General features: G+C 42.4%; 1 protein-coding gene and 1 long non-coding RNA gene across 2 annotated transcripts in view; one reads left to right on the forward strand and one right to left on the reverse strand.

Annotated features, from left to right (window-relative positions):
* LOC106607828 (tubulinyl-Tyr carboxypeptidase 2) overlaps positions 1 to 14,440 on the forward strand; it is a 50,013-nt gene extending 35,573 nt beyond the window's left edge. The window contains exon 8 of the mRNA XM_045720831.1: positions 11,069 to 14,440. Within this exon, the coding sequence (XP_045576787.1) occupies positions 11,069 to 11,138 (70 nt within the window). The 3' untranslated portion in view covers positions 11,139 to 14,440. The remainder of the gene's footprint in view (positions 1 to 11,068) is intronic.
* A 2,296-nt stretch (positions 14,441 to 16,736) lies between these two features.
* Positions 16,737 to 18,267, reverse strand: LOC106578499 (uncharacterized). The gene is made up of 2 exons (XR_001322467.2): positions 17,851 to 18,267; positions 16,737 to 17,405 (listed from the first exon to the last, which is right to left on the reverse strand). It is a non-coding gene; the product is annotated as an uncharacterized lncRNA (long non-coding RNA).
* Between the last annotated feature and the right edge of the window lie 7,685 nt (positions 18,268 to 25,952).

Consider the following 25,952-nt stretch of genomic DNA (forward strand, 5'->3'; position numbering starts at 1 on the left):
CAATAGGTTGATAACAGGAAATCTGATAGGCTAAAGTACAGGCAGGGAATAGGCAAAAGGAGTCATTAGTGAGGCAGGCAAAAACTATCATACACGGGAGGAGTAAATCACGGGAAAAACAGCGCTCCGAAAGAAGTATCACAATACCTCACAGTGATGGGGTGCAAAGAACTGAACCTAATAGTGTGTGATAATGACATACAGGTGTGTGAACAGGTGATTGGGATCTGGAGAGTGAGCTGTGTTCAGGGGATCTACGTGTTTGAGAGTGTGAGCTGGAAAGTGAGCTGCATTCAGGGGATCTACGTGTTTGAGGGTGTGAGTTGGAAGCAGACGTTACACATACGGACTCGAGAGAGTCAAAGGTCGAGAGCCGTGCGTCCCCCGAAACACAACCCAACCAAGCCGCACTGCTTCTTGACACAATGCCCACTTAACCCAGAAGCCAGCCACACCAATGCGCCAGAGGAAACACCGTACACCTGGCGACCGTGTCAGCGTGCAATGCGCCCGGCCCACCACAGAAGTCGCTAGTGCACGATGGGACAAGGACATCCCTGATGGCCAAACCCTCCCCTAACCCGGACGACGCTGGGCCAGTTGTGCGCTGCCCCATGGGTCTCCCGGTCGCAGCCGGCTGCGACAGAGCCTGGACTCGAACCCAGAATCTCTAGTGTTACAGCTATTACTGCGATGCAGTGCCTTAGACCACTGTACCACTCAGGAAGCCACACTACATGTTTATTTAGACAGTGATGGTAAAACTTGTCATTTGGCTCTAATCTGATTAAATGTTTGATATGAAGCAACAGTACAGAATGTCACCTTTTGTTTGAGGGTATTTTAATTATCTGTTTTGTCCTTTAGAAATGAAAGAACTTAATGTGTCTAGTCCCCACATTTGAAGGTATCATAAGTATTTGGACAAATTCACTTGTGTATTAAAGTAGTCAAATGTTTAGTATTTGGTCCCATATTCATAGCACACAATGATTACATCAAGCTTGTGACTCTACAAACTTGTTGGATGCATTTGCTGTTTCTTTCGGTTGTGTTTCAGATTTTGTTGTGCCAAATAGAAAGTAATGGTAAATAATGCATTGTGTCATTTTGGAATACATTTGATTGTAAATAAGAATAGAATATGTTTCTGAACTCTTCTACATTAATGTGGATGCTACCATGATTACGCATAATCATGAATGAATTGTGTCTAATGAAGAATGAGAAAGTTACAGAGCCATAACTATCATACCCCCCCCCCAAAATGCTAACCTCTTCTGTTATTCGTAATGGTGAGAGGGTAGCATGTTTTAGGGGTATGATCTTTGTGCATCTGTAAGTTTCTCACTCATAATCATTATTCACGATTTGTTCATGATTACCTGTAGTCATGGTAGCATTCACATTAATATAGAAGTGTTCAGAAACATATTCTATTCTTATTTATATTTACAGTAAAGTACATTCTGTACTGTCGCCTCATATGAACATTTGATCTCAAATCCAAAATGCTGGAGTATAGAGCCAAATGAATGGTTTTAGCTTCGCTTTCCAAATGTATACGCAGGGGAGTGTGTGGGTATGCAATTCTGAATGTGAGTTTCTTCATGTGCGTAATCCCCACTTGAAGTGGCTTGACAATAGCCTCTTACACCATAGTAATTGAGACTAATGATGCACATTATCTTTCCTGACAGACCAAAGGAGTGGGAAGAGGCTCTTCTAAGTGAACAACAGTGACATTTAAAGAGGGCCTGCAGGCTGAGATCTACAGTGCCGTGAAAAAGTATTTGCCCCTTTCTGATTTTCTCGATTTGTGCATATTTTTTATGCTGAATGTTATCAGATCTTCAACCAAAACCTAATATTAGATAAAGGGAACCTGAGTATACAAATAACAAAAAAAAGTGATACTACTTTTCTTTATTTAACAAAGTTATGTAAAACCCAACACTCAGTAACTGGATGTGCCACCTTTAGCTGCCATGACTGCAACCAAATGCTACCTGTATTTGTTGATCAGTCTCTCACATCGCTGTGGAGGAATTTTGGCCCACTCTTGCATGCAGAACTGCTTTAACTCAGCGACATTTGTGGGTTTTCAAGCATGAACTGCTCGTTTCAAGTCCTGCCACAACATCTCAATTGGGATTAGGTCTGGACTTTGATTAGGCCATTGCAAATGTTTTGCTTTTTAACCATTTTCATGTAGACTTGATTGTGTCATTGTCTTGCTGCATGACCCAGCTGCTCTTCAGCTCCAGCTCATAGACGGATGGCCTGACATTCTCCTGTAGAATTCTCTGATACAGAGCAGAATTCATGGTTCCTTCTATTAAGGCAAATCGTCCAGGTCCTGAGGCAGCAAAGCATCCCCAAACCATCACACTACAACCACCATGCTTGATCTTTGGTATGAGGTTCTATCTGTGGAATGCAGTGTTTGGTTTTCACCAGACATAATGGGCTCTATCTCATCAAAAAAGTTGACACAAGTTTGACAAAAAGCACCTGGAAGCACCTGTATGATCCTCAAGAATCTTGGAAGAATGTTCTATGGACAGATGAGACCTGGACGACTTGCCTTAATAGAAGGAACCATGAATTCTGCTCTGTATCAGAGAATTCTACAGGAGAATGTCAGGCCATCCATCTATGAGCTGGAGCTGAAGAGCAGCTGGGTCATGCAGCAAGACAATGATGCAAAACACACAATCAAGTCTACATGAAAATGGCTGAAAAGCAACACATTTTAAGTTTTGGAATGGCCTAGCCAAAGTCCAAAGCTAATCCCAATTGAGATGTTGTGGCAGGATTTGAAACGAGCAGTTCATGCTTGAAAACCCACAAATGTCACTTAGTTAAAGCAGTTCTGCATGCAATAGTGGGCCAAAATTCTCCCACAGCGACGTGAGAAACTGATCAACAACAGCAGGAGGCGTTTGGTTGGAGTCATTGCAGCTAAAGGTGGCACAACCACAAATTGACTGTAAGGGGGTAATTACTTTTTCACACAGGGGCATTGGGTGTTGCATAACTTTGTTTATGAAATAAATGAAATTGTTGTCTTATTTGTTCACTCAGGTTCCCTTGATTTAATATTAGGTTTTGTTTGAAGATCTGATAACAGTCAGTATATAAAATATGCAAAAGTTGAGAAAATTTGAAAGGAGGCAAATACTTTTTCACAGCACTGTATGTGTTCAGTACCACCTTCCAATCTGATGGGATTTATTGTGAGCCTCTTCTTAGACACCCACCTCTCTGCCTGTTGCCTCCTGTAAGATATGAATTATTGAGGAAGAGAGTCTTGTCCAACCCCTGATACGTCCTCAATGTCAAGTGTCACATTTGTTTACTGAAAAAAAACACATGACTTCACATGTGGAAAATCAAATGATTTCACCTGAAATTTCATGTGAAATCATGTGTTTTTGGAACACTTCATGTGTTCACATGTGAAACTCGTGTTTTTTCCCGTAACGGTCTACACGTCATTGGAGGGAGACGTCATTGTCATCTGTCACCAACACCTTCAATTATTCACCACAAACCCAGAGCCAACCAACATAGTCTATCCGAGTCCCTGGCTATGGCATATACATTTTTGTTCAGCCAGCGCCTCAGAAAATGTCATCAGCAGTCAGAGTTTGTGTACAAAGATTGGAGAGTAACATGCTGACCACACCGCTCGTGTGCATGTTGATTTTGTCCATCCACACCAGACGCGATCAGGACACGCAGGTTGAAAAATCTGAACCAATTATATTAATTTGGGGACAGGTTGAAAAGCATTAAACATTTATGGCAATTTAGCTAGCTAGCTTGCTGTTGCTAGCTAATTTGTCCTGGGATATAAACATTGGGTTGTTATTTTACCTGAAATGCACAAGGTCCTCTACTCTGACAATTAATCCACAGATAAAAGGGTAAACCAAGTTTGTTTCTAGTAATCTCTCCTCCTTTGGACTTCTTCTTCTTCTTTGGACTTGGACCAACTTTAAGGTGTATTACCACCACCAACTGGACTGCAGTGTGGACCTCTGTTCATCTTTCAATCACCCACGTGGGTATATGCTCCTAAAAACCAATGAGGAGATGGGAGAGGCAGGTTCTATTTTAGCGCCTGGCCTCGCAGATGCTCGTTGACATGCGCGAGCATTGTGGGTGCAATGATTGAATAACATGTATGTGTAAATGTATTTTTCAAAGCTCGCGCACGCGACGCGGGCGGTGTGGTCAGCATGTTATTCTAGCCGATCTGTGGAAGCCTGCTAATGCTCTCTTCTCTCCATCCATTGCCTGCTCATCGAGCAAAGCCTCCTCAGAGATTTGTAGATGTTGGGTTTGTTTAATGGCGCGAATGCTGCCAAATAACATTGATTGGCGAAGACAGGAGTTTTATCCCCACAGTGATTTATGAACGTATTAAATCGAATTGGTTAAATGCAGAATGATAGCTAGACTTGAGAGCTTAATGTATCCCTGAATAGCTTGGAAAATCTCCTCTGTTGTGGATGAATGGTTCAGTAGATGTACCCATAGATGTTAGCAGTGCCATTAAAAAGACTGAATACGGAGGTAATGCACTTAAGGCAGTTATCTGGAGCTCTGCTGAGCAGTGGGCTTCAGCACAGCATGATCGTTCTCATTAACACTCAAATGTGAAGCTGAGATAAAGTCTGAAATTCACTTCACTTTGTAGACAAAGTCTTTGCAGCAGATGGACTTTAGCGACAGAGATGAAATAGTCATAACCCACTGGGCACATACTGGTTGAATCAACATTGTTTCCATGTCATTTCAATGAAATTACGTTGAGCCAACGTGGAATAGATGTTGAATTGACGTCTGTGCCCAGTGGGAAGTGTCACACTGGAGACGAAGGTGTATGAATATTATAAATATTGATTTCCTCCCTAGGATCTTCCTCTCAGACAGGCTGACAGACCCCTAGGCCAACTTTCTGCTTTACCACTCTTCTGGCTGTGTCACTTTCATCTGGCTTCATCATAGGAGTCACATCACTACTAAACAATTATAGATTTGCTCTCCAAGAAACCTTCTAGACCGCCCAGTTTCCCGATATCAAATGCAAGGTTATATTTAAGCAAAAAGGCCTGAGGAGGTGTGGTTATATGGCCAATATACCATGACACAACCCGTCAAATACCACAAACCCCCCCAAGGTGCCTTACTGCTATTAGAAACTGGTTACCAACGTACTGCAATTAGAGCAGTAAAAATGCATGTTTTGTCATAGCCGTGGTATACGGTCTGATATACCACGGCTGTTAGCCAATCAGCATTCAGGGCTCGAACCACCCAGTTTATAATACTGGAATATGTTAATGCTTGGAAGGAAACCACCTGTTTACGGAAAAATGAAATATTTAATGATGTTGTTTAGACAAGGAAAGTCCGAGATGGTCAGACCCGTTGCTTTAGACAAAATTGTCATTGTCATTCCTGTTCGTATCTTCACTGTCTTTCCTTTTTAGCTGTACATTGTAGAGGCAGCCTGTACTGCAGCTGGGCTGGCTGTTGTCTATTCTGTAATGGGCTGGGAAGGGCTGGCTGCTGAATGTTAACTGCTGTGTTTGTCCTTTTCCTGCTCTGAGCTTCTGGCCTGTCAGAATACATTCTCTTCCTCAGAGCTCGGAGTCTAGGCCTGCAGCCTCTCCTCTCCTCTGCCTGCTAGCCTAAGGTCCATACATGGAACCTCAGACACCACAGAGCCCTCTGGCTCACTGGCCCCCCCATGTCCTGTGAGTCCCCTAACCACCACAGACCACCTCCTCTGCCCTCTGTACCTTCAGTTCTGGGCAGTCATCCACGTTCAGACATGTGGCATAGTCTGCTAACAGTCCTCTGCATACTAGGACCTCTGTCCTTGTGTTTCCCCTCCACACCCCCTGCCTACTCTCCTCAATACTGGTCAGCCCATATAAGTAACCTCAACCAGAGTGTCCCAGAGCCAGTGTGGCCCCCTGTGGCAACTGACTCAACTAACCAGAAAAGGTCCCTGCCATCACCTCTGCTGCGTTCTGCTTTGGCATCAGTGAGCATAGACTAGCCTCTCCTTACTTTGCCCAAAACCAGAGTTATCATTGTTCAACAGAGCTCTTTGGTCTATGTTGTGTAATCAGCTTTGAAACCCATGCAGTGGCATGTTGGACTGTGATCCCTACAGGGGATCATCACTGTTGTAATTGTTTTGATCAGCCCTAAAACAGAAAGCCAACCCTCAAGTAATTTGTCCTCTCTAAGGACTTAGGGCTTTATTCTGATGAATGGTCAGCAGTGGTGTTTCTTTGTGTTGAGGAATGATGATAATTCTGAGGCTTGTGGTGAAAGATGGGCTTTTAACAAGGGCTGCTGGGAAGCCTTAATGTGAGAATGGGGTGTGAGAATGGTGTGGCTCAGAGAGTTGACGCCTGTCTTACTAACTGATCGACTGACTAGGTGCTTTGAGTGTTGAAGCCTGGCCTCTTAAGTGTACCGCCTCTCCCTGGAAGACAGATTGCTATTGATCGGAGCAGCAGGGGAGGGAGTTGGAGCGCTGTCCAGGGTACTGAAGAAGTATTCTCCGATACTCTCACACATACACGGCCTGCATTGGTTTGATGTTGAGATGAGTGCTTATTCTCACCATTTCTGGCGGAGGGAGCTGGAGAGATGGGGATCGATGGATGGGGGAGACTGAGCAGCAGGGTTAGGGTCAATTCCAATTTCATTTGAAATTCCAATTTAATTATTGAATTCACTCAAGTGGAGAATTTATGTTGAATTCAGTTCGAATTTCAACAATCATTCAAGTTATGTAATTGAATTGTAGTAAGACTGTTTGGACTTTTTGAATTGGAATTTCATATGTGGAATTTAATATAATTAGAATTCAGTATTTTTACATTTCCTAGTTAATGGAATGAATGCACATAGTATCAAACGTTGAATGCAGGATTTGTTTTCAAATATTTCTATATTTGCAGTATAGCTAGGCTGTTTACAGTTTTCCAACTGCTTACACGTTTTCAAAACGGTCTCCTTTTTTCAAAACTCTACACACAATTCCCAAAACTGCACACACAAAATGCCTCACATCTCCTTCAAAATGTAACACTGCATTCAAAATGCCATAAACACATGTCAGAATGAAGCATTTGCATCAAATGGCAAACACTGCGTTCATAATAGTACATTTTTGGATATATCCATGTAAACACTGTTGTTCTAAATCTAAAGCTCTTTGGTCTTTCATAGGCTTATATCTACATTTCAATACAATGTTCTACAGTGAAAGTAATCTGCTGAGAGGGGTAACAAGTACACTGTAAACACCAATGCAATGTAGAAACAGAAAATATTTATTAGGCCGAACATTACTGTTGTATACAGTAGCATACAACAAAACCATAAACATATGTAAACCAAAAGTATATTCTTTAGAATACAGTAAAGAACACAATTGTGTGTGGGATCCCGGGGGGGGCAGTCCAGGAATTGGTGGTGGGGGGGGGGCAGTCACCAGTGCTAAACTACGCTTTCTCTCTTCTCCGGGCTGGGTCTGGCCACAATACTTCGTCCACATCACAAGATACGTTTTCTCTTGCCAAACATCGAGGGAAGTATCTCCTAGCATGGCGTATCCAACCTTGGACAGAGGCAACCTCTATGTCCCCACATGCGTCCTCCATTGCCTGGAGAAGCGGCATGCGGGCATAGGGTTGGCGATCATACACTTTCCAGCGCCAGGCTGAGAAGAATTCCTCTATGGGATTTAGAAAAGGTGAATATGGGGGTAGGTACAAAACTACAAATTGTGGATGGGTGGCAAACCAGTTTTGGACCAGAACAGCCCGATGAAAACTAACATTGTCCCATAAAACCACAAATCTAGCAGGGTCCTGATCTGGATCAGGGACAAGCATTGTGTAAATTGCATCCAGAAAAGTGAGCATATGGCCGGTGTTGTACGGACCCCGTTTTGAGTGATGGCAGCACATAGTTATATTACCCCCACGCTGTCCAGGGACATTGGTAATTGCCCTCTGTCCTATTACATTTCTTCCGCGGCGCCTGGTTTTGGTGAGGTTGAAGCCAACCTCATCCACATAAATAAATTCATGGCGAATTACATGGGCATCCAGCTCCAATACTCTCTAACAGACAAAACGATATACAGATGAGTAAATATGGTATGTCTGAAGTACTGGAAGTAGTGTTGCATACATACCTCTACAAAGTCATGGCGCATATTCTTGACTGTCAAGAGTTTCTCAAATGGCACCTTGTAAAGTTGTTTCATCGTCACTCGGTGCTGTTGGAGGATGCGTTGTATGGTCGACAGGCTTACAGCATTGATGTTGTTAAATATGGTGTCATTATTGAAGATATGCTCTCTTATCTCTCGAATCCTAATTGCATTGTTGGCCAAAACCATATTTATAATTGCAGTCTCTTGTACATCTGTAAACAAGCGTCCTCGTCCTCCATGATGTCTTTGCCTTTCCACTCTGTACAGAATTCAAACACAGTATGTGTTCAGCGTAGGAACTGTAAACAATGTATAAAAAAAAGGTAGTACAGCATGATAACCAAGCTCATTCATTCAATGCAGTGCAGTACATGGATGGCTTAGAGTTACAAATGTTTATGCAATACTATGCAGTCATACGTATTTTACAGTACATTACTGTAATGCTAAAATAGTCATTAGATAGTTGCATACCGGTTCTCATTTCTGAAGGTTCGAATTATGGACGCCACTGTAAATCGACTCAAGTTGGGCTGGACTCTCAGTCCAGCCTCTCATGGTCAAACCGTGGTTGATCACATGATCAACAAGTGTTGCCCTAATCTCATCAGAGATGGCTCTCCTTCCTTCTCTTCTTTGCCCTCGTCCTCTTCTTCCTCCTCTTCCAACTCTTCGTCTTTGAATTTGTCCTCGTTGTTGTCCCCTCCCTCTCCCTCCTACTCCTCTTGCTCTCTGTCCATTGTTGGCATCCATTGTTCAAAACAGATAATCTGACCTTTGACCTATTTATAGGCCTATACTACAGTAAAGCAGTGATTGGTTAGTGATCAGTTAAGCAATTAGTGTTTGCACATGTGAGGAGTGTGTGTGTGACCTGGTGAATAAGTGTACCATTTTGATTGGTTGTGTTTGGAAAAGGAAAGCAAGTCACTTCCTGTTAGATTTTTGTGTTTTAGGTAGAGAATTGTGTGTAGTGTTTTGAAAAAAGTGTTTTATGCAATTGACAACTGAGGCTGAGAAATAGCTTATGGTTTTGGATATTTGGTGTGTAGTTTTGCACTTTGAGTGAGAGGTTTCAAAAATCGTGTGACATGAAAAGATTTTGTGTGTAAGCAGTTGGAAAAAACTGTAAACAGTGACATGATCAGCCTGAAAGCCTGAGGGAATTGAAATCTAATTGGAAGTTGTGGAATTGTTGAGGATAGAATTGAATTGAGAATTTAATTATTGGAATTGACCTAACATTGGAATTTAGAAGAATTGAATTATCTCTGAATTCAAAGACTGATCTGGAATTTGAATTGAATTAAATGGAATTTACAGCAAGAGAGAATTGAAGTATAATTGAATTTGGGGAATTAACCCCAACCCTGCTGAGCAGGAAATAGACTCTGAGGGAGGGAATGGAGCATGAGAAACACTGACAGGAGGAGTGCCTTCAGGTCTTCGAGCCAAGCAGAATATTGAAAACAGACAACATTAGAGGAGAAATATGAAACCTTGGTTACTATGGATAGTGCTTATATATGAATGTCTAACCCGTAAGCCTCTTTTTAGAAATACTTATTCTCTTTGAAATGTATTTTTGTCAGTGAGATAGAAGGTGCTGTGTGTGTGTGTGTGTGTGTGTGTGTGTGTGTGTGTGTGTGTGTGTGTGTGTGTGTGTGTGTGTGTGTGTGTGTGTGGATATTTTGGGTTTGAGAACCCAGGCGGTGTGTGTGTGTGTGTGTGTGTGTGTGTGTGTGTGTGTGTGTGTGTGTGTGTGTGTGTGTGTGTGTGTGTGTGTGTGTGTGTGTGTGTGTGTGTGTGTGTGTGTGTGTGGATATTTTGGGTCTGAGAACCCAGGTTTGGTTGCATAGTGTGTGTGTGTGTGTGTGTGTGTGTGTGTGTGTGTGTGTGTGTGTGTGTGTGTGTGTGTGTGTGTGTGTGTGTGTGTGTGTGTGTGTGTGTGTGTGTGTTAGCAGTGCCAGTGTTGTGTGCTAGAACTCTGCAGGGCTGAGCTGACAGGACAGCAACACCACAGTGCAGGATTATAAAGTGATGTCTGACTGTCTGTCCTGACGCTACTTCATACTTCACTCTCTATCTCTCTTTCTCTCACTCACTACTCCCTTTCTGTCTGCCCCGTACCTCTCTCTCTTTCTCTAACTCTTCCTCTATTTCCCTCTGAGTTCCCTGACAAACTAAATGTGTGTGTTTGTTTTACAGCACAAACCCAATACCTATTCTGGTATCACTCACTCTTACTCTCTGAGCTCAACAATAGGTATCAGATGCTTCTGATAGCCTGACGGTGTGTGTGTGTGTGTGTGTGTGTGTGTGTGTGTGTGTGTGTGTGTGTGTGTGTGTGTGTGCGTGTGTGCGTGTGTGCGTGCGTGCGTGCGTGCGTGCGTGCGTGCGCGCGTGCGTGTCAGAAAATGCTGCCCCTCTGCTCTCCTCAGCCCAAGGACAACTGCACTATGCTGATGAGAACCTATGGGGAGCCAGTCTACGTGACCACACTTCATAAAACAGTATTACACCCAGGTCATGACACTAAAGGATGCCCCAGGCTTCACTGACACTGGGGAACTGACTAACTGGCTCTCTACATGAGCAAATGGTTTAGTCAATTATTCCCCATCTTACCTTTGCTCTGTGCGTGAAAGAGGATCATCACTTCAGTAGGACGTTATTGAGTGTGTCTGAGGTGTTCAACACAGTTCATCAGCTAACGTGATAGGGCCTTAGTCTGATTGGCTATTTGTCTTTTACTGCTCTAAAATATACGATGCTAAGCTAATTGGTCCGATCTCTCTCTTTTTGCAGACCTGCAGCTCTGGATCGAAAGCCTGCAGAACTCAGTACCTTGAATGACGGCTACCAGATCCGCATCTGAGACTCATTCTCCTGGTGTCCGCGACCCACTACCCCCATCCCACCCTCTCCTGTCCATGGTGCTTCTTTCATGCACTCTGACCCCCCCCACCCCCCAGTCCGCCTCACAAACCCTCAAATGGGATATCTATTTAACAGACATTGTGTATATCATATTCATAAAGTATTTATAGGGTTTTACCAGCCTCTTCTAAAAGGGTGAAGATGATGACATTATGCTCAGTGCTACACTGGAGGTTGACATCCAGTACGAACACATACATCATAAGTATTTCAACATTGCTCTACTCCTGAAGGACAGTATGCATTCTGTATACACATCTATTATGTTTTGAATAAAGGACTTATGTCTAAATAGCGGACATCATATGAAGATCTCTCATGCCTTTAGGGAAGTACATACTGTACGTGAGGGTGCTCTACATTGTTTTATGTAAAAAGGAGATCAACAGTTACACTTCAGTCACATTTACAATGTGAAGTGAGCTTTAAGAGTTGTGAATTTGATGCTGACACCATGTAAAAAACATCAAATAGTGTGACATATCTATTTTTTCAAGCCCTTCATAAAATGTAAAGATTCTTTAGATTGAATAGTTGTTGTTTTGCCTAAGCCTGTAAAGAATGTTGAGTAGTTATCCGCTGGGCTGAGCTGCAGCTCAGTGTGATGATTAGAAGTGAATGAGAGAGAAAGAGAGAGGTACTGTAGGCCTGAGGTGAGGGGAACCCAGAGGGGCCAAAGACCAAAGCAGTCAAGCAGAGAGCTTGCTGAGTACTGCGGCAAACCCCAGCCTTGACTGACTCCCTGTTAGCTCTGGGTTAGATGATCCCCTCTGTCTCTGTCGGCCCGCCCTCCTTTCTCACAGATACAGCATATACCAGGGATCCCCAACCCTGTTCCTGGAAAGCTACCCTCCTGTAGGTTTTCGCTCCAACGCCAGTTGTAACTAACCTGATTCAACTTATCAACCAGCTAATTATTAGAATCAGGTGTGCTAGATTAGGGTTGGAGTGAAAACCGACAGGACGGTAGCTCTCCAGGAACAGGGTTGGGGATCCCTGGTATAGATCAATTCATGTTTTAAGCAATTGTTCTTGTAAAGAAATCAAAGCTGGCTGACAATGATGCTTTGGAGCTTAGCCAGAACATGACCTTTTATTCCAAAAAGAATTTGACAGTGACGTTGGGTTGAATCTAGCCTATGCGGAGTCGCCCTAAAACGTCTTTCTACGCCTGTCACGTTAAGTTAGGTTCAATCAAATGTCATCTCTTTTATGCCTCACTATACAGTTGTATGCAAAAACATATGTTTGATAATGTTATGTAGTTCCTAACTAGAGGCCTTTCTTGAAGTTAAGAATGCAAACACTGAACTGAACACCGCAAGACGGACATATCAATCAAATTAAAGCTCCTCATTTGCCTTCTTAACTGCCTGGATGCATTGTCGAAATTGTTTAGAATGTTTTTTTATTGTATTCAAAAATCATCATCAGATATGCAGGGGGGTGCCAACTGAACAATATCAGATTTTGTAGCATTTGGTTAAAGAAGCTATGCACATCAAGCAAATAATGATAGATAACCGTATGTCTTCCTCCATCCAAAGGGTTTCTAGATTGCAGCAGAATTGAAATCCAGTCTTGTTATATTGAATTTTGAACAATATCAGTGCAGTGATGTTTCATATGATCCTTTTTGATTAGTGTGAATTGGTGCTGCTAGTCTGACAGTATACCATTAAGGCCAACGTCATTGGTACCAGCCGTCTGAAAGACTACTCTAAGCACAAAACAGCCAGCTTAATATTTGACTTTGGTTTTACAATCCTACAGAAGCACAATGCGCTTCTTTTTTACACAATACAATCCTTTGTCTAATCTATATAGGCAAGGTTTAACACTCTTATTGTTAAAAACTGCCGTAATAAAGACTTAACGGGAGAAAAGACTGCTTTCACTGCTGCAAATCTGAGAACTGAAAGATAGTACTCGAAAGGGATGTAGCTTAAATTGATTTTTTACTCTTAACTGTTTAGTTTTGAGATAAATCGTGTTATGGATGAGTTCCATTGGTGTACTTTGCTGTTTCTTGAATAAATATATTACTCAGTACAGTGTTTAATCATGCAGTTTGTTGTTTTTATGATGTGGTGGAAACACATCATAAAACACATTGTTTTGATGATGATGATGATGATGATGATGTGTGATTTTAAAGAAGGACACTCCACATTGTAGCAGTATCAATTTTCAAAGGCCTTGCTTTGTTAACAGGTTGAACACTAAATAGGCTTGAAACGTTACGTACCATCCAACGGGATACGGTGGAAGAAAAACGGTACCACTCCTCATGATGACTGTAGATGGATTTTTTTGCGATTTTGTATTTACTAAATGGTGGTTTAAAAAAAATATATATAAGAATCAAGTTATCTGAATAACTACCTAATATGACTAACCTGAAAAAAGCTGCCACCACTATAATGTACCACCACCTACTGCATTCAGTGGATGATAACTTGAAAGGCAATGCTGTTGGGGCTAAGCGCTACTGAATATTTAGCTGTTTTCTAAGCATGATGTGGAACTCTACTTAACCTTTGTGTTTACAACTGTAACTCAGCTTTTAGATGAGACTACTTTACCTGTATTAAAGTGCATTTCATGAGGGGTGTTCTCTTGGCCTCTTCTCATAAATGGGAATGTAAGTGACTAGAACTCTGGGTGTTAGTGTTCTTTCTATACTAATGCTAGAGCTACCAGTTGGCTGGTAATGTTGTCATATCTTTCTGGAAAGGGCTGATTTTTGACCCATTGGCTGAAGTGGAAGAGGATAAGTATGAATGGTAGATCAACAGCAGAACTAATGGAAGCATTTCTTAAGCCCCGTTTATACCTGGTTCTAACATGCGTCCTTTGTCCTGATTGTGTCCAGATCCTGATTGTGCCCACATTTGTAGACCGGTGTATACAATCAAAAGACACATTATGATCTGATTGTGTGGGCACAATTAGAATGTGGGCAAGATCAGGACCAAGGATGCATGTTTAGTGCCAGGTACGAACGAGGCTTCAAAAGCCCTGATGTGGCTAACAGAACTCACTATTCTCTTGAAATGAGCCTTCAGAATCTGTCCCTGTTGTTTTTACATGTATGATGATGACAAAGTGTTTTTTTTTCTTCATTATTACCACTGGTGGAAGATGATGTCCTCCCAACTCCTACTGTCACAATGATCAGTTGACAATGTTTTTTATCAACTGTAGCATGTTATAATAAAAAATGATTTATCTTTTTAATTCTGTCTTTGTTGTTATTACTTTACACAACAGGAAGGACTAGACCGGGCCGATTTGACGCCATCGGAGTAAATATAAATGCTGAAATTCCAGAATATTCCCCAGTAGGCTATGGTTTCGTACTGCACTGATATCTCTCTGTATATAATCAAGCACAGGGTGCCAGGTCTCTATTAATATGTTTACACCAGCTGTGTGTGACATGCAACGACACAGAGAGACGATTTATAAAATTAATCCCTAATTTCTCATCTCTGAAGCAGCTCATGGAATGCCGGGGAACGTTATACCTCTCTCTCGCTCTCTTTCTCTGTAGTGTAAACTCAGTGGTGTAAAGCCCTTAAGTAAAAATACTTTAAAGTACTACTTAAGTAGTTTTTGGGGTATCTGTACTTTACTATTTATATTTTGGACAACTTTAACTTTTATTTCACTACATTCCTAAAGAAAATAATGTACTTTCTACTCCATACATTTTCCCTGAAACCCAAATGTACTCCTTACATTTTAGTCATTTAGCAGACACTCTTATCCAGAGCGACTTACAGTAGTGAATACATACATTTCATGCATTTTTAATTTTTTTTGAACTGGCCCCCCGTGGGAATTGAACCCACAACCCTGGCGTTGCAGACACCATGCTCTACCAACTGAGCCACAGGGAAGACCCCCTTACATTTTGAATGCTTAGCAGGACAGGGAAATTGTCCAATTCACACACTTACCAAGAGAACATCTCTGGTCATCCCTACTGCCTCTGATCTGGCAGACTCACGAAACACATGCTTTGTTTGTAAATTAAGTGTTGGAGTGTGCCCCTGGCTAAAAAGATATGCAAATGGTGCCATCTGGTTTGCTTAAGGATTTTGGAATGATTTATACTTTTACTTTTGATACTTAAGTATATTTTAGCAATACCATTGACTTTGATACTTAAGTATATTTGAAACCAAATACTTGGACGTTTACTCAAGTAGTATTTTACTGGGTGACTTTTACATTTACTTGAGTCATTTTCTATTAAGGTATCTTTACTTTTAATCAATTACGACAGTTGGGTACATGTCCCACCATTGTGTATAGTTAGAAAATAAATGTGATAAATCCCAATACTTTCTGACCTTGTTTTCTATCCCTCATTCCCACTTATCTAAATTACACAATAGGAAATAACTAATAGACAAATGTCAATGAGGGTAAAGGACAAGAGCTAAGGAAAGGAATCATCTTCAAAGTATTAGGATTCATCCCATGTCTAAGCAAGAAGATGAGTCATCATCAATGAGGCTGGATCTCACCAACCGTCAAACAATCAGCCTGTGAATGCTTTCATCCCAGAAATCCCACAAAGCAACACCAGCAGCTTTGCAATATCAGCAGAACATCACTGAACTCTAAGACCAGAGACGTGAGTCATAATGGCCTTAATTCACAGTTCACACCACCAACCATGTATGGGTTAGGTAGTGAGGAACTCAGATGGAGAAAAATACAGAAAGACAAAGAACAGCACATTTACAAAAACATTTGAGTGATATGGACTTGAGATAAAACAAGTCAAAGATGATCAAACAAAGCAAGTCCAGTTTATTTGAATGGGACATGGGTGTGAAGTGCCTATTTTTGTTTAAAAACCTTGGCATTTCCCTGGCAAGGAAACACACACTAATTAAATTTGGCCACAGACTTGATCATATTTTGACTAGAATGTGAGCAATGTCAAAACAGAATTAAGGCCACATAGTGATAGAAGTTTACAAGCAGCGGTTTGTGTGCTAGAGCAGGGCGGTTGATAGCACTAATGTGGCCATTATATAAGGCAACCAAATACAATAGATTTTGGAGAGTTGCTTCTTTCACTACAAGAAATTCCAAATTCAATGTCCTCAAACTCTGACTTAGTTTCGGTCTAACGAAAAAGAGTGAAGGGCAATATTAGGAACAATCCTAAGGATTCTGCAGTGTGTAGAATATTGAAAACACTCCCAACGTGTTGAGAGAAATTGCCTGTCAGGAGGCTGACTCCAGTGATTCTTCATCTAAAGGCAGAGATGACTGTTCTGTTCCTATAAATTAGCTTTTCACCTAACACACAAGCAGGTTCGTCTCTCAAGGTTATGTACCCTGGGTTCATTTTCATTCCTCTCCAGGTGAGAAAACGCTCACTTTTCTCTGATCAGCTCGTGGAAGCTTCTCTGTCCACCTGTGTGCCTTTGGTTATCTCTGAGAAGTACCGTTCAAACAATCCCTGGAACTCATTCAATGTAATGTGACATAATTACAGAGCAGAACTATATGCATGTACAGGGTGTCTTTAATTGCAGGTATTGTATTGTGTTAAATAAGGTACAATAGCTGTAACATAATAGCCTTCATTTTCAATACCAATATTATCAAACCAAATAGTATGTGCTCATGTGCATAATGACATAATGAATAAAACATGTCGATTTCTCAGTGCTATTCCTTATTCCTTATATTCCGCACATTTTTAAATGAATTCATGTCAACATTTATTAAAACCCTTCAAATATAAAAAGGTCTCTTATCATAATATCTTCAATCAATGTAAAATAACATAAAAAGTTTTTAAAAAAGTGTAAACATCTGGACGCAGTAGCCTATACCTATCCACTAGAGATAGGCCACTGCCAAGTTGCAAGATCATCAATAAATGTCATTAAAATGAAAGTCTTTCTCTGTGGTGATATGAAAATATGAGAGACAGAGACAAAAGCTATTGGTTGCTGGTGAGAGGTATGGGTAAATTCCCTGGTCTCTCCAGTTCTTTGACCTCCAGGTTTGTTTGAGGCTCTGACCCTTAACCCTTGACATCCAGTCTCAGGGGCAGAGGCGGAGCAGATGAGTATGAGCAGATGGTCAGAGGAGTTGTGCTCGAGGTCTGTCTGTCCCACCAGGGCCAGTCTGGCCAGCAGCTGCAGCCTTCGCCTGGGCAATGGACCCTCTGGAAGTAACATACAACAGGCATGGTTAAAGCCCTGACGTTTCCCTAATGATGTGATCTTAGTGAAGAAAAACTCAGGGCCCTAGTCATGGTTACATAATTGCAGCCTGGGAGACTAATCACCTCCACAGCTCACTGCACTGCAGCAAAGCAGACTGCAGCATCTGTAGAGTTCACATTACATGAACCACCTCATCATAAATAATATTTTGATTGTCAGAATCCACTCTGCTTAAAAGTATAAAAAATCAATCAACAAATCCTGTGTTGTATGCAGTGTACAGTACCAGTCAAGTTTGGACACACCTACTCATTCAATGGCTTTTCTTTATTTTTACTATTTTCTACATTGTAGAATAGTAATGAAGACATCAAGACAATGAAATAACACATGGAATTATGTAGTAAAAAGTGTTTGAGATTATTCAAAGTGGACACCCTTTACCTTGATGACAGCTTTGCACACTCTTGGCATTCTCTCAACCAGTTTCACCTGGAAAGCTTTTCCAACAGTCTTGAAGGAGTTCCCACATATGCTGAGCATTTGTTGGCTGCTTTTCCTTCATGCTGTGGTCCAACTCATCCCTAATTATCTCAATTGGGTTGAGGTCGGGTGATTGTGGAGGCCAGGTAATCTGATGCAGCACTTCATCACTCTTCTTGATCAAAAAGCCGCTATACAGTGTGAAGGTTCTGTTGAAAAACAAATTATAGTCCCACTAAGTGCAAACCAGATGGGATGGTGTATTGCTGCAGAATGCTGTGGTAGCCAAGCTGGTTAAGTGTGCCTTGAATTCTAAATAAATCACAGACAGTGTCACCAGCAGAGCACCCCCCCATCATTACACCTTCTCCTCCATGATTCACGGTGGGAACTACACATGCAGAGATCATCCATTCAAATCAAATCAAATTTTATTGGTCACATACACATAGTTAGCAGATGTTAATGCGAGTGTAGCAAAATGCTCGTGCTTCTAGTTCCGACCATGCAGTAATATCTAACAAGTAATCGAACAATTTCACAACAACTACCTTATACACACAAGTGTAAAGGAATGAATAAGAATATGTACATATAAATATATGGATGAGCGATGGCCGAACGGCATAGGCAAGATGCAGTAGATGGTATAGAGTACAGTATATACACGAGATGAGTAATGTAGGTAGGGTATGTAAACATGATATAAAGTGGCATTGTTTAAAGTGACTAGTGATACATTTATTACATCTAATTTTTGTGTCTCACAAAGACACGGTGGTTGGAACAAAAATCTCAAATTTGGACTCATCAGACCAAAGGACAGATTTCCACCGGTCTAATGTCCATTGCTCGTGTTTCTTGGCCCAAGCAAGTCTCTTCTTCTTATTGGTTTCCTTTAGTAGTGGTTTCTTTGCAGCAATTCGACAATGAAGGCCTGATTCATGCAGTCTCCAGGTGGTGATCTCAGGCCTGCCGTCCTCTTTCAGGTAGTGGGAGTAGGCTGACGTCAGCCTCAGACTGTGCTCTATAGTGGGTCTGGACTCACTGGTGGGACATGGGGAGGAGGAGAGACACACTGTCACATAGGGCACAGGCTTAACTTCAACTGTTAATTAACACAGACAGATGCTCCTTGAAGTTGGAGCACTGCAATGACTGCACTGGACAAACAACAAATCATCCAGGGATAGACTCGTCACTTCTCCCTATGAGCAGTTCCCCTCGCTTCGCGTTAATATTGTACGGGAAGGATTTGTCAACTCTCGTCTCCTCTTCTCTCCAATGCATACAAACAGAGTGAGCGAGACGGCGAGAGAGGGATGAGTGGATGCATCCGATGTGCAGACGCTGTTCAAAACAAATTAGAGCTGCGTCGAGCGGCACAGACACTCAACTGAGAATTCTTAGACGATCGAGAGAAAAAAACACTTCCCTCCATTCTGCAAGCAAACGTGCAATCCTTGGAGAATAAAATCAAAGAGTTAAGCGGAAGATTAAACTACTAACCTGTTGGGGCTAGGGGGCAGCATTTGCACGTCTGGATAAAAAAAATGTACCCGATTTAATCTGGTTACTAATCCTACCCAGTAACTAGAATATGCATATACTTATTATATATGGATAGAAAACACTCTAAAGTTTCTAAAACTGTTTGAATGGTGTCTGTGAGTATAACAGAACTCATTTGGCAGGCAAAACCCTGAGACATTTTCTGACAGGAAGTGGATACCTGATGTGTTGTATTGACTTTAAACCTATCCCATTGAAAAACACAGGGGCTGAGGAATATTTTGGCACTTCCTATTGCTTCCACTAGATGTCACCAGCCTTTACAAAGTGTTTTGAGTCTTCTGGAGGGAGATCTGACCGAACAAGAGCCATGGAACGATGATGTCCCATTAGACACCTGGCGCGAGTTCATGTTGGGTACCCTCGTTCCAATACGTTATAAAAGAGTATGCATTCGTCCACCTTGAATATTATTCATGTTCTGGTTAAAAAAGGCCCTAATGATTTATGCTATACAACGTTTGACATGTTTGAACGAACGGAAATATATTTTTCCCCTCGTTCATGACGAGAAGTCCGGCTGGCTGAGATCATGTGCTAAGAAGACGGAGATTTTTGGACATAAATGATGAGCTTTTTTGAACAAAACTACATTCGTTATGGACCTGTGATACCTGGAAGTGACATCTGATGAAGAGAATCAAAGGTAATGGATTATTTACATAGTATTTTCGATTTTAGATCTCCCCAACATGACGTCTAGTCTGTATCGCAACGCGTATTTTTCTGGGCGCAGTGCTCAGATTATTGCAAAGTGTGATTTCCCAGTAAGGTTATTTTTAAATCTGGCAAGTTGATTGCGTTCAAGAGATGTAAATCTATAATTCTTTAAATGACAATATAATATTTTACCAATGTTTTCTAATTTTAATTATTTAATTTGTGGTGTTGACTTGACTGCCGGTTATTGGAGGGAAACGATTTCCTCAACATCAATGCCATAGTAAAACGCTGTTTTTGGATATAAATATGAACTTGATAGAACTAAAAATGCATGCATTGTCTAACATAATGTCCTAGGAGTGTCATCTGATGGAGATTGTAAAAGGTTAGTGCATCATTTTAGCTGGTTTTATGGTTTTGGTGACGCCTGTCTTTGAATTGGCACAACATTACACACAACTCTTGTAAATGTACTGTCCTAACATACTCTAAATTTATGCTTTCGCCGTAAAACCTTTTTGAAATCGTAAAACGTGGTTAGATTAAGGAGATGTTTATCTTTCAAATGGTGTAAAATAGTTGTATTTTTGAAAAATTTGAATTTTGACATTTATTTGGATTCAAATTTGCCGCTCTTGAAATGCACCTGCTGTTGATGGAGTGCACCACGGGTGGCACGCTAGCGTCCCACCTAGCCCCAAGAGGCTAACAGGACATTTAAAAACTGTAACATCTTATGCTTCACGGAGTCGTGGCTGAACGACGACAATATCAACATTCAGCTGGCTGGTTATACGATGTACCGGCAGGAGAGATCAGCGGTGTCTGGTAAGACAAGGGGCGGCGGACTATGTATTTTTGTAAATAACAGTTGGTTCACGATATCTAAGGAAGTCTCGAGCTATTGCTCGCCTGAGGTAGAATATATCATGATAAGCTGTAGACCACACTACCTACCGAGAGAGTTTTCATCTGTATTCTTTGTAGCTGTTTACATACATCCCCACAGTGACAGTACGTACATACCTCAACCAGAAGCCATGAATTACAGGCAGCATCTGCAGTGAGCTAAAGGCTAGAGCTGCCGCTTTCAAGGAGCGGGACTCTAACCTGGAAGTTTATAAGAAATCCCGCTATGCCCTCCGACGAACCATCAAACAGGCAAAGCATCAATATAGGACTAAGATCGAATCATACTACACTGGCTCTGACGCTCGTCGGATGTGGCAGGGCTTGCAAACCATTACAGACTACAAAGGGAAGCACAGCTGAGAGCTGCCCAGTGACACGAGCCTACCAGACAAGCTAAACTACTTCTATGCTCGCTTCGAGGCAAATAACACTGAAACATGCATGAGAGCACCAGCTGTTCCGGAAGACTGTGTGATCACGCTCTCCGCAGAAGATGTGAGTAAGACCTTTAAACAGGTCAACATTCACAAGGCTGCAGGGCCAGACGGATTACCAGGACGTGTACTGTGAGCATGCGCTGACCAACTGGCAAGTGTCTTCACTGACATTTTAAATCTCTCCCTGTTTGAGTCTGTAATTCCAACATGTTTTAAGCAGACCACCATTGTGCCTGTGTCCAAGAACACTAAGGTAACCTGCCTAATTGACTACCGACCCGTAGCACTCACGTCTGTAGCCATGAAGTGCTTTGAAAGGCTGGTCATGGCTCACATCAACACCATCATCCCAGAAACCCTAAACCCACTCCTATTTGCATACCGCCCCAACAGATCCACAGATGATGCAATCTCTATTGCACTCCACACTGCCCTTTCACACCTTGACAAAAGGAACACCTATGTGAGAATGCTATTCATTGACTCAGCATTCAACACCATAGTGCCCTCAAAGCTCATCAATAAGCTAAGGACCCTGGGACTAAACAACTCCCTCTGCAACTGGATCCTGGACTTCCTGACGGGCCGCCCCCAGGTGGTAAGGATAGGTAACAACACATCCGCAATGCTGATCCTCAATACAGGGGCCCCTCAGGGATGCGTGCTCAGTTCCCTCCTATACTCCCTGTTCACTCATGACTGCACAGCCAGGCACGACTCCAACACCATCATTAAATTTGCCGATGACACAACAGTGGTAGGCCTGATCACTGACAACAATGAGACAGCCAATTGGGAGGAGGTCAGAGACCTGGCCGTGTGGTGCCAGGACAACAACCACTCCCTCAACGTGATCAAGACAAAGGAGATGATTGTGGACTACAGGAAAAAGAGGACCGAGCACGGCCCCATTTTCATCGACGGGGCTGCAGTGGAGCAGGTTGAGAGCTTCAAGTTAACTTGGTGTCCACATCACCAACAAACTAACACGGTCCAAGCACACCAAGACAGTCGTGAAGCGGGCACGACAAAACCTATTCCCCCTCAGGAGACTGAAAAGATTTGGCATGGGTCCTCAGATCCTCAAAAGGTTCTATAGCTGCACCATCGAGAGCATCCTGACTGGTTGCGTCACTTCCTGGTATGGCAACTGCTCGGCCTCCGACCGCAAGGCAGTACAGAGGGTAGTGCAAACGGCCCAGTACATCACTGGGGCCAAGCTTCCTGCCATCCAGGACCTCTATACCAGGCGGTGTCAGAGGAAGGCCCTAAAAACTGTCAAAGACTCCAGCCACCCTAGTCATAGACTGTTCTCTCTGCTACCGCACGGCAAGCGGTACCGGAGCGCCAAGTCTAGATCCAAGAGGCTTCTTTACAGCTTCTACCCCCAAGCCATTAGACTCCTGAACATCTAGTCGAATGGCTACCCAGACTATTTGCATTGCCCCCCCCCCCTTACACCACTGCTACTCTCTGTTGTCATCTATGCATAGTCACTTTAATACCTCTACCTACGTGTACATACTACCTCAACTAAGAGGTGCCCCGCACATTGACTCTGTATCGGTACCCCCCTGTATATAGTCTCGCTATTGTTATTTTACTGCTGCTCTTTAATTACTTGTTACTTTTATCTCTTATTCTTATCGTATTTATTTTAAACAGCATTGTTGGTTAGGGGCTCGTAAGTAAGCATTTCACTGTAAGGTCTACACCTGTAGTATTCGGCGCATGTGACTAATACAATTTGATTTGAAAAGCATTAATATTGAAGGTCTGTTGTGAGTCAGAGGAGCTACAGCTGGTGCAGTACCTGACAGGATCAGATCTCCTACAGTTACCTGACAGAACTAACTGACTGTAGGGATCACGGGCACTGTCTGTCTCAACCAAATTATTACTTAACCCTGAAATGCAACCGGGGATAACTGACCTGATCATAGTTGCCATAGCTTGTGCTTCAGTCCTGTACAGATAGGTTGGAGATACCCCCATCAACATCTGGGAGGAGAGAAGAGCATTAATGTCACATACAGATCAGAGGAAAGAAGGGTGTATTTCCTCAGTGTTGGTAATGGCCTAAAGCTCTTCACCGAGAGAGTGTGGGGTAAAAGAGAGGGTTGGATGATGGGTTACCTGTAGGCAGCGTCTCATACTGGCACTGCTGGGTGACGCCCAGGCTATGGGGCCAAATGGGCACGGTCAGGATCCACTGGCCTCTGGGACTCTTCTCCTCCTGACCTGACACCTGCACACACACCCCGGCACACACCTGCACACACACACACACACTGCGGGAAACATTCTGTTGCTTCACACAGTTTTGTCTAGCATAGTAAAGCAACTTGCTGTACACTGTTAATTTCACTATCTATTCTTTACTACCTATTGCATCTTAGCCACTCTGTCACTGCTCATCCATATATTTGATACTTATATATTCTCATACCATTTCTTCACTAGATTGTGTGTATTAGGTTTTGTTGTGGAATTGCTAGATATTACCTGTTAGATACTGCTGCACTCTCGGATCTAGAAGCAGAAGCATTTCACTACACTCGCAATAACATCTGCTAACCATGTGTATGTGACCAATAAAAGTTGATTTGATGGCAAAGACAGGGCATTCAACCCAGATTGAAAATTAACACTGTTCTGATTTCTGCCAGCAGAAAAGCCAGCTGGGCCAGCATAATGTCCCCATGCAACAAGGAGGTGTGTGTTGGCCACACACACAGGCCTCTGGGCTGAAGGGTCCCGTGGGACGAAGTAACAGCACCAAGCCCAGGTTGTCCCGGTCTAGCAGGGGGATGCCCCGGCGGAAGTACTCCACTGGATGACTGGACAGCAGGGAGAAGCAGTCCTTCTTATAGACCCCTGCACAGCCGTCAGGCTTCATGCCTGTCCTCTACTTGTACTCCCACTGGTAACCTGGGGAAGGGGAAACACCATAACATCAAAGAAAATGGTACATTTCTCATAAATTGTGGGGAAACATGGACACAATTTCAATATTTTTGAAAGTGAAGAAAGTGAAACAGGAAAACCAAGTGGTTTAAAAAATACATTCTATGCCTGTGGCTCCCTCTAGTGGTAATGTTACATGTGCGCTCCAATGGCAATATCACTTGCTTCTTTACGCAGGCGGATACATGATTTTCTATTTAAAACGGGGTGAGCTTACAGCTCAAATGAATAGGCCTGGTCTTAACCCTTTACACGCATACCTGTATACACTATAATTGACGTCAGAGCTCAGGCTACGCGCATCACGGTGCTATATTGGTTTTGACTGACAGCCGTTCTGAACTTGAGCACCACACGCGGCAAGTAGTTGCCCCCATACCTCCCGCTAATTGGGCAACTTTAGCAAATGTGTTGTTGTCCGAGTGAGGGAAATGCTGTAAATTAAGATGACTCAATGTATTTTGAAAGATGAGACGTTTAAAACAATAATACAATACTGCTTTGAAGTCATACAAGCAAGTCAAATACCCTCGAGTACAAATGTGCACTTAACATTTCCATATCATAAAACTCATGGGGTGGCAGGTAGTTTACGGGTTAAGAGAGTTGGGCCAGTGACGAAAGGTCGCTGGATCAAATCCTCGAACCGACTAAGTGAAAAACATCTGTCGATTGATCCTGTAAGTTGCTCTGGATAAGAACCTCTGCTGAATGACTAAAAAGTAATATTCAATGTTTAAGATCACTATGTTTGATGTACAGTTAATAAGGTGCCATACCATGGGTTGTTCTGAACAGAATGAGCCGGTTATTCTATTGTAAAGACATTTTTGACGTTGAACACGCACCTTAATGTACTCAAGACTCCTTTCTATACACACCAAAATTACAATCTGTTTCTCTGAATTGCCTAAAACGATGCCCAGATTGCGGGGCTGTTTTTTTTTTTTTGCGGGGGGGTTACGTAAACAACAACTGTAATTGTGTGACCGCAGGGATGCAGGGTTGTGTTTCAAACAACCAAACAACTTGCTCTAGTTCCTCAACGGCACAGCTAAGAGAGCTCAAAGAAGCACCTTATAGCTGAAGACTTCTTTGAGTCATACAAGTGCATTGGAATGACTTAGGAACTGTGCACAGTTTGGAGAGGTGTATGGCCACTTGGAGACACCTAGTCTTTTCACTCAAACCCTTGTCATTTTTTTTGTCTTATGTTGCACCTACTCCACATTTTACTGAATGTATCCAGAGTATTTTCAGATTTCGTTATCAACAAAATGCTGTGAAAAGTACAGTACATGTAAAATGCACATAAAATCAACAGTTTGGATGAAGTCTAGTATCAGGTGAAATGTTGTCCTTTTCCTAAACATCAGACTGTTACAACCTCTCCCTCAACGTGATCAAGACAAAGAAGATGATTGTGGACTACAAGAAAAGTAGGACAGAGCATGCCCCCATTCTCATCGACGGGGCTGTAGTGGTTGAGAGCTTCAAGTACCTTGGTGTCCA

This window comes from Salmo salar, chromosome ssa06, assembly GCF_905237065.1.
Source record: "Salmo salar chromosome ssa06, Ssal_v3.1, whole genome shotgun sequence".
NCBI lineage: Eukaryota > Metazoa > Chordata > Actinopteri > Salmoniformes > Salmonidae > Salmo > Salmo salar.